Raw genomic sequence first — 12,488 nt, forward strand, 5'->3', positions numbered from 1 at the left:
TCTTGAGGACTCGGGAGGCCATTAGACGCTGGAATCCACCAATGTGAGCTGTGGACACATTCCCCACCATTTCCCCTCAGACCAAAAAAAAAAAGCTGCTCAGCTTACTACAGAATAGTTTCCACCACTTTATTCTGATGAAGGGTCACAAGCCACAGGATTTTAAAGTGCGTGAGATTCATTGGCAACAAAGCCACACTGACATCAAGCCTCCCTACCCATTCCTGACAATAGGAAGGAAATCAAAATACAGATTGTGGGTGGCAGAGAACACTAAGGATGTAAGAAGGATTGAGTAAGATAAGAGGGATAAAACCCAGAGACTTTGAAAACCAGAGAAAGCCTGAAAGAAGTGTGGTAAAAGTTTCTCCAATCCTAGCACATAACAACCTTAGCCCACCCCTTCTTCCTGGCCACCATATGGCTGCAGAGACCCAGAAACCACCCCCCCATCGCCCCCCCAAAATCCACTCCAAAACAACAAAAAAGTTGAACTGTTCAGGCTTTCTGAACTTTTGCCAAATGTCTCTGGTTTTCCCTTCTAATCTATGAGCAATTCAGTGCCCATAGCAGTCTGTGGCGGTGGGAAAGGGAGTGTTCCCCTCATCACACAGCAGGGGTAGACTTCAGAATCACTGCTGAGGCTGGCTGGCTAAACAGCTGGCCCCTGCCAAGAGCTGGCTAGGAATGTCTGAGGAGCAGCTGGAGAAGGGGATAAGAAAAGGGGGCAGATGGCCAGCTGAACTGGCTGGGAAACTTCTTTGAGAAATCCCCATGGGAAGGATGATAGCCCTCGGCTAACATGGCCTCGAAGGAACTCCACCCCAACCTAATGTGACACACCTAAGGGTATAAGGACAGGCAGAGGATGATCAGTCCAGATCAAGAAGAAAGGCACTCACTCCCCAAAGAGACAGGGTAAAGCCTTGCACCCTTGTTCCAGACACTCCCATGGCCAGCCCGGACTTGCCTTTGTCCTTTCCACCTAAACACAGGCACTCCCCAGCTCCCTGCCAGCTCAGCAAACCTGCCAAACACAGGGCTGCTTGGTTGGCCCCATTCTCACCACTAGACCCCTCTGTCAACACTGATACTCTTCGCTCCCCCAGGGACACTGGATGGAAAGAAAGCAATCTCCCTTTCCTCAGAAACTAGGATTGGGGTGGGATCCCAGGGACCACGGCTTAATCCTTATAGCCACCCTTCAGGTCTTCTAAAGGAAACAGATAAAGTGCTTTGCTGGCAAGTTTCCTTAGAGAGGACCCAGCCGCCTCCGTACTGAAAAGCAGCAGAAGATCCAGTAGCCCCACATCCATGCATTGCCAGTTTATAATTAACATGTATGGTTACCTCTACACACATGCATGTTAAACCCCTCCCCACCCCCTACAAACCTACCAATACCAAACAGAAGGTGCCAGAATCAGGAAAGCAAATTATATCTGCATACTCTACCTATTCCCCTATCCCCAACCTGTATCTGGGCCTTATCCCCCTGAAGGAATACTTGACCCTGGCCCTTTTAGTGGGTCTGGGGGAAGGGGGACAGAGAGGAGAAGGAAGCTAGAACAAAGTAAGTAACCAAGACACCCCTCACACATCCATACCCACCCACAGCCACACACATACACATGCACACAGATACATACATACATACACACACACACACATGCACACACAAGCCTCTGTTCACCATTTCAGCAGCATGACACCTCTAAGGGCCTGACAGGTGGTGAAGGAGGTAGCAGGGGACCTTATATTCCTTCCTGGAAATCTGAAAATACCAGTCCATCTGCATGGACAAAACTTTCTTCAAAGGCTCCCGTCCTCAAGCCCTGGGATCTTAGCTCCTGCCTTTAGCACAGTTCTCCTTCCCCAAATAGCAAAAAGAAGTGATACAGGCCCTCTCATGTCCCGCATAATTACTCAAGGTAGCAAGAGTTCATGCTCTTGTTGGCGACTGGACTACTGGTGAGATTTAGCAATCCTCTGACACTAGGCAATAGAGAAGAAAGTTAAAGAGGGAGTGAGAAGACTCAACCCCCTACTTAAATTCAATCTATGTTGTCAGGACATACTTTGCCATGAACTCACGTTCCAATGACTCCGGTTCCCAATCCCATTCATTGCTACCAGCCCTTCCAGGTTCCAGGGTCACAGATGGGGCCAGGAACCTAACTACATGAAAGATCTCGATTTAGGGACCTAAGATAAGAAAGTGCATTTGCTGACTTTTTAGTCCCCATAGATACGGACTGCCCTGGGTCTGGCCCCCAGCACAGGGAGCTAACAGGAAACCAAGTTATCAGATATCAGCCCCTAACCTTTACTGTTTGCCTCTGAGCTGGGAGGACATACTCCCCCTCCTCCCTGCCTTGTCTCTCTCTTTCCTGAGAATCCAAGCCCTAAATGCTCCCTGATTTCACTCTGAGACAAAGAACTTCTCCCCCACTGCCCATAGCTTAGGCTTCACTACAAAAGGGGTAAGAAGAGAGGGTTTCTGGGTGTAGAAGACAGTGCAGGAGTCTGATGCAGCCATGATGTGAGCACAAAAGCAGAGGCAGCGCTGCTAGAGGTACTGGAGGTTGGGGCACGGGAAGACTAGAGAACATCTGTCTCCCTCTCAATTCCCACATACTTGAGGGCATCAGCTTGACTGTACCTGTCATGTCAAGGAAGGAAGAAAGGGGGAGTTTGGTTATAACAGCAGAACTTTTGTACTCAACACTACCATGTCCCCCCTCACACTTTCCCTTTCCACCTTCAATCCAGGCCTCCCCAGCTCTCAGCCCCTCCAGACCTGCCTCTCTCAATGGCCTCACCTGTAATCGAAGAAGAGCTCTTCCCCAGCCTGAATTGCTCTTTTGGCAAAGATTCCAATCCGATGATCTCCATTCACCATCACCACTGAAATAAAACAAGTCAAAGGCTATTCCTCTCTGGCTCTTGGCTAACCTCAGGCCAATTCTAGGTTTTTAGTGAGATACAGGAATGTTTCTCTCAGTGTCTTTAAGTTCTGCAGAAGGTTCCTCAAAAGGAAAACGGATCCTAGTATTAGGCACTTCAAGTTAAGAAGTAGTCAATGAGGGTTATCTATTCTCAAGTGGCCTTAGATTTTTTTTTTTTAATCTTCCTGATGAATTTTGAGCTGGGCTGGGGTGGAGAAAATACTCTTCGATGGTATTTATCTATGGAGAGGGATCCCTGTAGATGGACAAAGTAAAGAATGAGAAAAGCTCTTTGGGGAAGGGAAGAATCATCCTGAATACCAGGTACTGCCATATACACCAACAGAAAAGGGTCTATGTGTCCCAGAACTCAGCCCGCCTCACCATCTACTCCATAAAGCCTTTACCTTTGGCGTAGCAATTGGGATTCACTGAGTGGTTTGCAAATCGAATTTTATTTCCTTTCCGAGTGGCATCCACCACAAAATCTGTGTGGTGATAAAGAAAAGACATGAGTTCATTATTCTGTCCTACATATAGAGAACAACCCCTTAAGGCCTTTTATGTTTAGGTCTCAAGAAACCTCCCCAAAGCAACAGAAAGTTAGGTTCAATGGCAACTCATATATAGATAAGCCTCTCAGGATGGGAGAAGGCATCCTACTTTTTCTAGAACCCTTTCCAGGTTCCTACTTTTCTCACTTTAAATCTCTGAGACCCTTATTAGTGGTAGTGAGGCTTCTGCTGTGCATACCATGATATAATCAGCTGTTGGTACAATTGGGGAAATGTTTTATTGCGAGCTGGTAAGAAGTGTCATTGGTGCCATGAGTCATATCAAGACCTTTTCCCAACAGCTGCCTGTGAGAGTTTAATGGATAGGTCTATGAGTAGATATGGAAGCAGGAACCATGAAGGAAGAGGGCTGACCCAATTCCACTAGGATGAGCAGTAACAAGGTCTCCTACCATTGTTGAGGTTGAAGAGAAAGCTGGACATGTACTTGTCATAGACCTTTCCCCGTCGGTCGGCCTCATCCTGAGAGATAAGCTAGAAACAGAAGAGTGAAAAGTGAGGACATAAACGGCAATGTCTGCTCAGGACAACCACCTTCAATGAAGGAGGCTGGAATACACACAAGAAAGTAGAAACCTAGAGAACCACAAGAAATTATTGCATAGGGTGATTCCATTTCCCACCCAGGCCACCTAACAGTAAAATCAATGAACCTATTTGACACCTCTCACTACATGAGCTGGGTGGCTTGGGAGTTGAGGAACAGTGGTTTGTTTCAGGCCTGCAGAAGGTTCATTGGAATCCCTAAGAGGCCACATGAGAGCTGAACTGAGACATTTAGGGAGTAATTCATAGCTGCCCAACCCACAGAAAAATTAGGGGGTGTTATCAGCCTCACCCACTGTGAGAATTTGAGTCAAACCTGCAGGGCTCACCTCACCACAATATTCAGAAATGAATTCATTCTTCTGTACAGACTCCTTGATGAAGGTGCCCCATCCAGCCACATCTGAGGGGGCCAGCAGCAGGTGCTAGGGAGGAGGCAGTCAGACTTCAGGTGACATGGCAGGCATTGTGGGGAAGGGCAGAGGGTTGAGACATAGGGAACAGCACTGGGCAACTGTTGAAAGAATCTGAACGATAAAAACCTGCCATATTCTATGTGGGGGAGGAGGAGGAAGAGCAAACAAAACATAAGGGGAATGAGTTCCTTTATCTCGCCCCCCTTCCAATTTGGAGCAGGGGTGGGTTTCTTTAGATCTGAGGCCACAAGAATATATTGCCATTTGTAAAGCAGAAACAGAAGGCATAAGCAAGATCCTACTTCTCTGTTCTGTTTAGGTTTGTTAGATATAAATGGGACTAGCCCTCTGAATGATTCCCTATTTTGGGAAAAAGAAGATAAAAGAGGACAAATATCCTTCACAATCAACTCCTGAGGTGTGGAAGCTACAATGAAGGTGGCCCCAGGGGGTTGAAAAAGGAAAGTTTTTGAAAACCATTCCCCCTCTCCCATGTATAACCCCAAGCTCTGGGGAGTCAGTTTGTGAAGTCCACACCTTCTTAAGACCACGCTGGATGCTGCAATTTTTGCAGGAGACCACCTTGCAGTCCCAGTGCTCAGAGGCCCCACAGGTGAGACACAGATCAGGGTCACATTCCCGAACAGCGAGGTAGCAGGGACACTGTTTGGTGTTACATTGGGTCTTGCAGCGGCAGCCTGGGAATCGGTTTTGACCTGAGAAGGGCAATGGGAAAGCTGCTGGGATCACCTGGTCACTGTACCAACCCTGAGAAAATAGCCCTCTTTGGAGTTTGGTGGTTCAGAGGGCAGCAGTGAGGCAAATGGAATGGGTTTGAGGATGTGGTGGGGAGCAGGATATATCTATCATTCCACAAAATAGCTCAGACTAGAAGAGAAGCAGTGAGGGGGAGTAGCAAGGGTACTGGAGCTGGAGCTAGGAGACATGGTTCATAATCCAGGGATACTATTTACTCATGTCCCCTTCTACATGGATACAAGATATTGTCCTCATTTAGAAAACAAAGGGGCTGAATGATTTAATTTTTCAGTTCTATGATCTAGTATCTGTGTGGGGGACAACTGGGTTTGGGGTCAGAAGACTTAAGTTCAAATCTCCTCCACTCAAATCTTGAGTGAGTCATGTTTATCTCTCTGGGTCTTGATAACCCTTCAGGCCCTAATCCATGATCCTGTGACTTAGATCTCCTTGACCCAATGTCTAAAAAGGGTGCTCGACGAGTTCACTCCCCAGTATCACCCTTCCCTCTGCTTGTGAGGCCTGGGAAGGGAGCTGAGTATACCCTGGAGAGAGCCCAATCAGTGCTCCTCACTGGTAAATCCCTGCCTGAACAGCAAGTATCATTTTGACAGTACCATGCAAGCTCTTCACTCACCCCCCTCCTCCACCTACTACTCTACCCAGAATGATCTGCTGTGGCCGAGATGTGTATCTGTTGTGGGCAGAAGGTACTCATATCTTGCACTGCCTGGCCTCCAAGCTCTGCAGGCTCTGACTTTGATATCTATCAATCAGCCCACTGTGGTCAGAACTGATGGTAAACTACGACAACAAGGGACAGGGTGGTGGAGGGGAAAGAAGCATTGTGGGGAAAGGTAAGGGAAAGGACTATGCAAGCAACCTGTCCTCCCTCCCTTGCCCACCCTCCACTTTGTGCTGTCACCAGATCCCTGTCTCCTACCAGATTACATTAAAAAGAAGTGAATTTTAGTGAATTTACAAGCATACAAATTTGAAACTAAATTTTAAAAAATGCCCTGTGAAAATAACAAGACCCCTAAATGAGGGGTTATGGAATACACTGAACAAGAAATGTCCAGAGCCCCCATCTTACCACTTGAAGGTAATACAGAGGAGGGCAGACAAGATCTGTAGACCTGCAAACTCAAGGCTTTCCAGTGACTTTCAGTCCCTTGTTGACCCCAGGCAGTATGCCTGATATATGACAAATACTGAATGTAAAAGGGTCCAGAGGCAGCTCAGAGAGCATGAAAAGGAAGGGAAAGCTGGGATGTGTGTGTGCCAGTAGGGGTATATGCAGTGCAGGCTTACAGTCTGGGTTGCACTGGCAGAACTTCTCACAGAAATTCTGGGTCATGATGCAGGGGCAGGTGCTGTCGCAGGGACGGTCTGGATGGTCACAGGGTTGGTAGTTGTACACCTGTGTGGCGGAGTTATCTAGGAGATAGGGAATAGGCCAATAACACAGCTGTGACTACGCTTTCTACCCCTCTTCCCAATTCCCAATACCCTAAACCAAAGAAGCTGGATTGCCACAGCCTTGGAGAATTTAATTTAATTCAACAAACATCTATTAAATACCCTACTATGGGTGCAAAGCCCTGTGCTGGGGAATACAAAAACAAAAACTAAAATAACCCTGGCTCTCAAGGAATTTATATTCCACTATGTGCTCCTTGAGTTAAGAAGAAACCAAAAACAAGGGTAACTTCCAGATCACTTTGGGATATAATGAGGAGGAAGAGGAGACCAAAAACTACAGAGCATCTATTTAAAAAGCTAGACCCTGCCAGATACCCACCACCAAAGAGACATAAGCCACAGCATTGATTCCTAAAGCAAGGCCGTGGCCTCAGCTGCAATGAGAAGCTGAGCTCCTCTGAATGACTGCAGAGTAACCTGTTGTCTGTGGGAACTGCTCAGGGTCTGCAAGTGCAGCTGCCTACAGGGTGATGTCGGTGGGTGGCCACATGAGGAGGCTGATGACTGAATTGATGAAAGCAAGCTGAGAGACAACATACCTTTCTTGAGCTGAATCTTCCTGCAGTGTGCAGCCCATAGCCTGGAAGAAAAAGAAAGGTAAGGCCATAGTCCTGAGGGGTTCTGCAGATGCAGCTGAATAAAACACAACCTATTCTGAGATACTGTGGTTTGACAACTAGGGGCTTCCTATGAAAATTAGATATGCAGCCTGGGCTCTACACATGAAAGTGAGACACCTTGATTTAGCCTCTGCTGACTGCTGATTTAAAAAAAAAAAAAAAAAAAAAAAAAAAAAAGGTTTAAAAAAAACCCTTTATCTTCTTCATGAGGTTACTTAATTCCCATTGGGGGCAACAAAATATGGGTAATGGAAACAAAGATGGAAGGTGGGAAGAAAGGGTTCTAGATCAAGAGGTAGAAGGGGAGAATGTGTAGGAATCAGACACATGGAGTATCCTGCTAAATGTTATGAGACTGTATACTTTAAGGGAAAGAACCTGAGAGAAACATACATAATAAATATAAAAGAAAAAAATATTGGACTTAAGAATCAATATCTGGGGTTTGAATCCTGGCTCAACATTCACTTAGCTGTGTGACCATAGGTAAATCACTTCACCTTTCTGAGCCTCAGTTTCCTTGTCTGTAAAATGGGGCTAATAATATTTGCATTACTTACCTCATAGTATTATTGTGAGGAAAGTGCTCTGTAAAACTTAGTGCTGGAGAAATGTGAGCTAGTCTTATTTCTTCCATAACCCAAAATTATTTGCTTCTACTGGGTAGTGGTCATCAATCAGGACAAGACAGGGAGAACATTTTTTTAAAAATTCCATTTCTAGGCAAATGCTAGAAGACAGTGCTATTACACAACCCAGAAAGAAAACAACCAAAGTTGCCAAAATCCAAGAAAGAGAATGCACTATAGTCAGAGTTGAGGAGGGGCTAAAATGGTGACTAACCATCCAGCCAGGAAGGACTACCCTCCGGGGAATAGAGAGAGTTCCTTGGCTAAGAGTTTACGTGTAAAGGTAGTCTACCTACTAAAGACTGAAGAGCACCAGGGGGAAGGAGAGGGGAGAGAAGGAGGAGGGCTCCATGGCCCCAGGGAGCATGTGCAAGCTCTCTGAAGCTGACTGAGAACATGCTGTTTTGGCTGACTGTGGGGAGGAATGCAGATAGGAAGTCTAAGGGGAGGCCCAAGCACAGGGAGCAGAAAGGATCGATACCCATCCCGGCCACAAAAAGTGCTTTGTTCGACCCTTGCCTGTGTTTTCTTTTCTTCTTCTGCGAGGGGTTCATGAGCTCATTTGTTGGCAACTTCAGGATAAGTGACTCTTTGACTGCAAACTGAAAGACCTGGAAGAGAAATCCAACAGGCCCTGTCACTCTCCCTCGGGCCGAGTGGCCAGACAAAGGGCCCCAGCTGGTAGCCAGCTAGAGTGGGTTCAGAGGCAGCTGGCTTGCTCATCCCTGGGGGTCCCAATTGCTCGGGACACGAGGTCACATGGCTTTACAGTTTAATTCTCCAGCTGGTGTCCTGACTGGGAGGGAGCAGTACTGACCACCGGCATGTCTGCTTCAATACTGGCTTTCCCCTCAGGTTTTGCTCCAACAGTTTTTAGGGGAGGATTTGTTGTTATTGTTGTTGGTGGAGGTTTTTTTTTATTCTTAACTCTCCCTCCACAGATGTCTCTCCTCACCTAGAGAGCAGCTTTATAAAATTCTCCTTTGGACAGGGATTGAGATGCAAAGCACTACCTGGCCCTGAGCACGAGCCCCCTCTGTTGGGGGAAAGATGTAGAATCACACCAACAATGTTACAGTTGGAAGCTATCTTAGCAATTATCTAGTCTATGCCTTTCATGTAGCAAAAGAGAAACTGAGGCTCAGAGAGGAGAGTCACTAGTTCTCCCCATTCCCTGGGGTCACAAAATTACTGAGCTGGCAGGGACATTAGAGGTCATCTATTCCAAACTCCTCATTCCACAGATAAGGAATCTGAGGTCCAGACAACTGCTTTTCCAAAGTCACACAGCTAATTAGTGACAGAACTGGGCCTGGAACCCAGGCCTTCTTCCTCCTACTCAAGAGCTTTTTCAGATTGATCCCATGACCTTAACATTCGATTTCCCTTTGCTAGGGCATCACTCCAAGCTATCAGCTTTGAGTGATAAACTCGATGGTGAAGGGATTCGGGGTGTGGGAACTTCACAGGCCCCCCCACTCATAAAGTAAAGGAATCAGGACGATGACTCGCCTGGGTCTTTGAGGCTGGACCCTGCTGCCCACTTTGTAGCCCAAGTGACCCATTGCCAGCTTCCTTTCTCTGTCTTCCTGAATCCAAAGCATCAGCAGCTGCTACTACACTGGAGGATGCATGGAATGGTTATGTTCTACAGCTCTACTCAACCAGGAATGGGGAAATCAGAGACAGCGGTTGATGGAGCCAAGGGGACAAGAGAAGGGCTAAATGAAAAGCCCGTGAAAAAAAGGGGCTGACTACTGCCTAGAATAGCACAGGAATGCCAGTCCACTTAAGAAAGGAGATTTCTGAAGTCAAAGATGAGGCGATTTCAGGAGATGTGTGAGCACAAAGTATTGCCTAGAATGTACACAGATGGAATCTATTCAGGCTCCGTGCCTCAGGACAACCTGTAACTTCCTAAGACCTTCTCTGGATGGTAAAAGGGATAATGCCCAGGGTGAATGGAATATTCTTTAAAAGAAGTGCTGCAAAGAGAAAGAAAAAAGAAAAAGAATCTAGAGGTAGATGGGAATTCAGTGCTGTAGCAGGAAGCTGAAAGAATATGACATAAAAGAAGAAAATGAAAAAGCAGGGCATGTGAGCTCTTGTATCAATGAGGCCATTCCTAGGGAAGATAGAGGCAGACTCTAAGGGGAAAACAATTTTCTGTGTAGTATCTGATGCTGATCCCAGGAAGAAACAATGAGCTCTGATGGCTGCCCTGCTAAAAGATACTGAGAAAGTCCTGTGTCAACCCGACATGAATGGTTAGGTCACCTTCAGTTGGTCAACAAGCATTTATTAAATGCCCACCAATTGCTATTCACTATGCAAAGTACAGGCAAAAAACAAAGGCAAAAGACAGTTTCTACCCTAGAGGAGTCCACAGTCTAAGGGAAATGGAAGTTTGGGGGGTGGTGAGAGGAGAGTGTTGCAAGGAATGTTCTTAAAGTCACACGGAGGCAGTACCATTGAAACTCCAGTCCTCTAGCTCCAGAACTGGCACACTTTATGTTGCACCAAGTCACCTCCCCAAACCATGTCTTCTTAGAGCATTTATCTAGGACATGAAAGAAATTTGCCCAATTCTCCTCAAACCTAAAAACCATTATCTACTTCTGAGATTCATGTGGAAACAAAGGATACTGCCAGAAGGAACTCAGTAAGCATCTTTCTTGTTTAAATCTCAGGGCAGAGCTGGGGTGTTCCTCAGTGTTGCTGACTGAAAGTTGGGGAGGGCATGAAAGGCCTATAGGAGAAGTGAAGGCTGGTTAACAAGACAGTGATAGAGGAATGGGACTTAAATTTCTAAACTAGAGATAAAGGTACAGGAATGAAGGGCTTATGTTCAGGCTAAGAATGAATCTATGAGGGCTGATCAAAATATTTTTGCCAAGAGCACTTTGCATCTAATCAAGAAGGCTTTAAACCAAAAATAAGAGAGAAAACTGCTCACATATAGACATTAAATTCAAGAAAAAAGAAAGTAGCTAGAAGGAAGGCTAGTAGAAAGGCTGCAAAAGCCAAAAAAAAAGAGGGAATAATTTTCAAAGTCTCATTTTTATAGAGTTGCGCAGAGTATAGATAAAAGGGAATTAAGAATTTTAAAGCAATGAGATAAATGTGATTTTTTAATGTATCACTAAGTCTTGGTGAGATACAGGTCATAATTAAAAGGGTATACTTTACTCAAAATGACAGATTAGATGATAGAGGCAATAAAGCTGCATGAAATATCAAACAGGATAAACTCATGTGAGGAAATCTATTAATGGATGGGAGACTATAGTCAAGATCATTTTAAGAGTTTCAATGGATGAAGAAACAGCAACAATACCATGACAGTGTATACTATATACCAACCAGCTAAAAATGGGTGATGAGTCCTGGCAAAAATCACAGAAAATAGATTTTCCTCAATGTAAGGAAAAACTTTCTGACAATGAGTTGTCCTAAAAAAAGAAGTAAGTTTTCCATGGGTAGGAGTTCTTCAAATAGAGGCTGAATGACCACTAAGGAATATGAGATAGATATGAGAGAAAAGGGATTCCCAACTGAATACAGGTTGGATTAGATGATCTCTGAGGTCCTTTCCAACTCTTAAGATTACATGACTCTATAACTACACATACAGATGCCCAAGAGCCTGGATCTGAAACAAACAAACATCTTAGCCCTAGGATACAGTCTGGGGGATAGCTGACTGATCAGTTAGATAGACTCAGTCACCTATTGCTGTTCTACTCCATTTTCAGACAGTACCTGCTTGCATGTTTTAGTTCCCAGGAGCCTGGCTATTGAACAGAAGTTGTTGAAGTAGGTACCATGGAACACTCTGAAGAGGGACTCCTCAGCCCCGGTCCATTCCACAGGTTCTAGAGGTGCTTCCACTACACATAACTGAGGTGGGGCAGGGCTAGCCTTCTGTTTGGTGGGTGTCTGACATCTAGAGTTGGCCTCTAAAACAGGAAGAAAGTGTTGAAGAAAAGAATAGGCAAAACAGAAAGTTAAGGGCACGCCCTACAATTTCAGTAGCAAGGAGACAGGCTGGTGAGGAACAAGAGTGCTTCCCATGTACAGCAATATTTACAGATAGATCTCTAAAAGTGACTATTTTCCCCCAAATAATTGATATACTTGAAGGTGTCCAGGAATTGCTGCGCAGGTTATATAATGAAAGCTCACATATTTTCTGTATGGTTACCCATTTCATTTTATAATTGGTGTGAACAAAGTTTAAAACTTCATATAACTATGTTCTTCTTATTACTGGCAATAACAACATGAATAATCCCCATAAATACAAACTGCCAAATATCCTTGAGAATTTGACAAATAATCTGAACTGGAAATAGAGGATCATCATAAACAAGGATATTGCCCAAAACTGCCTGGACTTATTTAATACTGACCAATACAAATTTAAAAACAAAAAGTTTTTATTAGATGTTGCCATGTTGAATAATTATATCTTCCACTACGTGACATGAAAGTCTCACTATATGGTAAC

General features: G+C 45.1%; 1 protein-coding gene across 1 annotated transcript in view; it reads right to left on the minus strand.

Annotated features, from left to right (window-relative positions):
- Positions 1 to 115: 115 nt before the first annotated feature.
- Positions 116 to 12,488, minus strand: part of EZH1 (enhancer of zeste 1 polycomb repressive complex 2 subunit) — a 37,937-nt gene continuing 25,564 nt past the window's right edge. The window contains exons 12-21 of the mRNA XM_074261618.1: positions 11,741 to 11,937; positions 8,498 to 8,589; positions 7,269 to 7,309; positions 6,559 to 6,684; positions 5,023 to 5,201; positions 4,399 to 4,494; positions 3,916 to 3,997; positions 3,356 to 3,436; positions 2,823 to 2,907; positions 116 to 2,662 (exon numbers count right to left, since the gene is read on the minus strand). Coding sequence (XP_074117719.1) covers positions 2,602 to 2,662; positions 2,823 to 2,907; positions 3,356 to 3,436; positions 3,916 to 3,997; positions 4,399 to 4,494; positions 5,023 to 5,201; positions 6,559 to 6,684; positions 7,269 to 7,309; positions 8,498 to 8,589; positions 11,741 to 11,937 — 1,040 coding nt within the window. The 3' untranslated portion in view covers positions 116 to 2,601. The remainder of the gene's footprint in view (positions 2,663 to 2,822; positions 2,908 to 3,355; positions 3,437 to 3,915; positions 3,998 to 4,398; positions 4,495 to 5,022; positions 5,202 to 6,558; positions 6,685 to 7,268; positions 7,310 to 8,497; positions 8,590 to 11,740; positions 11,938 to 12,488) is intronic.

The sequence above is a fragment of the Sminthopsis crassicaudata genome, chromosome 4, assembly GCF_048593235.1.
Source record: "Sminthopsis crassicaudata isolate SCR6 chromosome 4, ASM4859323v1, whole genome shotgun sequence".
NCBI lineage: Eukaryota > Metazoa > Chordata > Mammalia > Dasyuromorphia > Dasyuridae > Sminthopsis > Sminthopsis crassicaudata.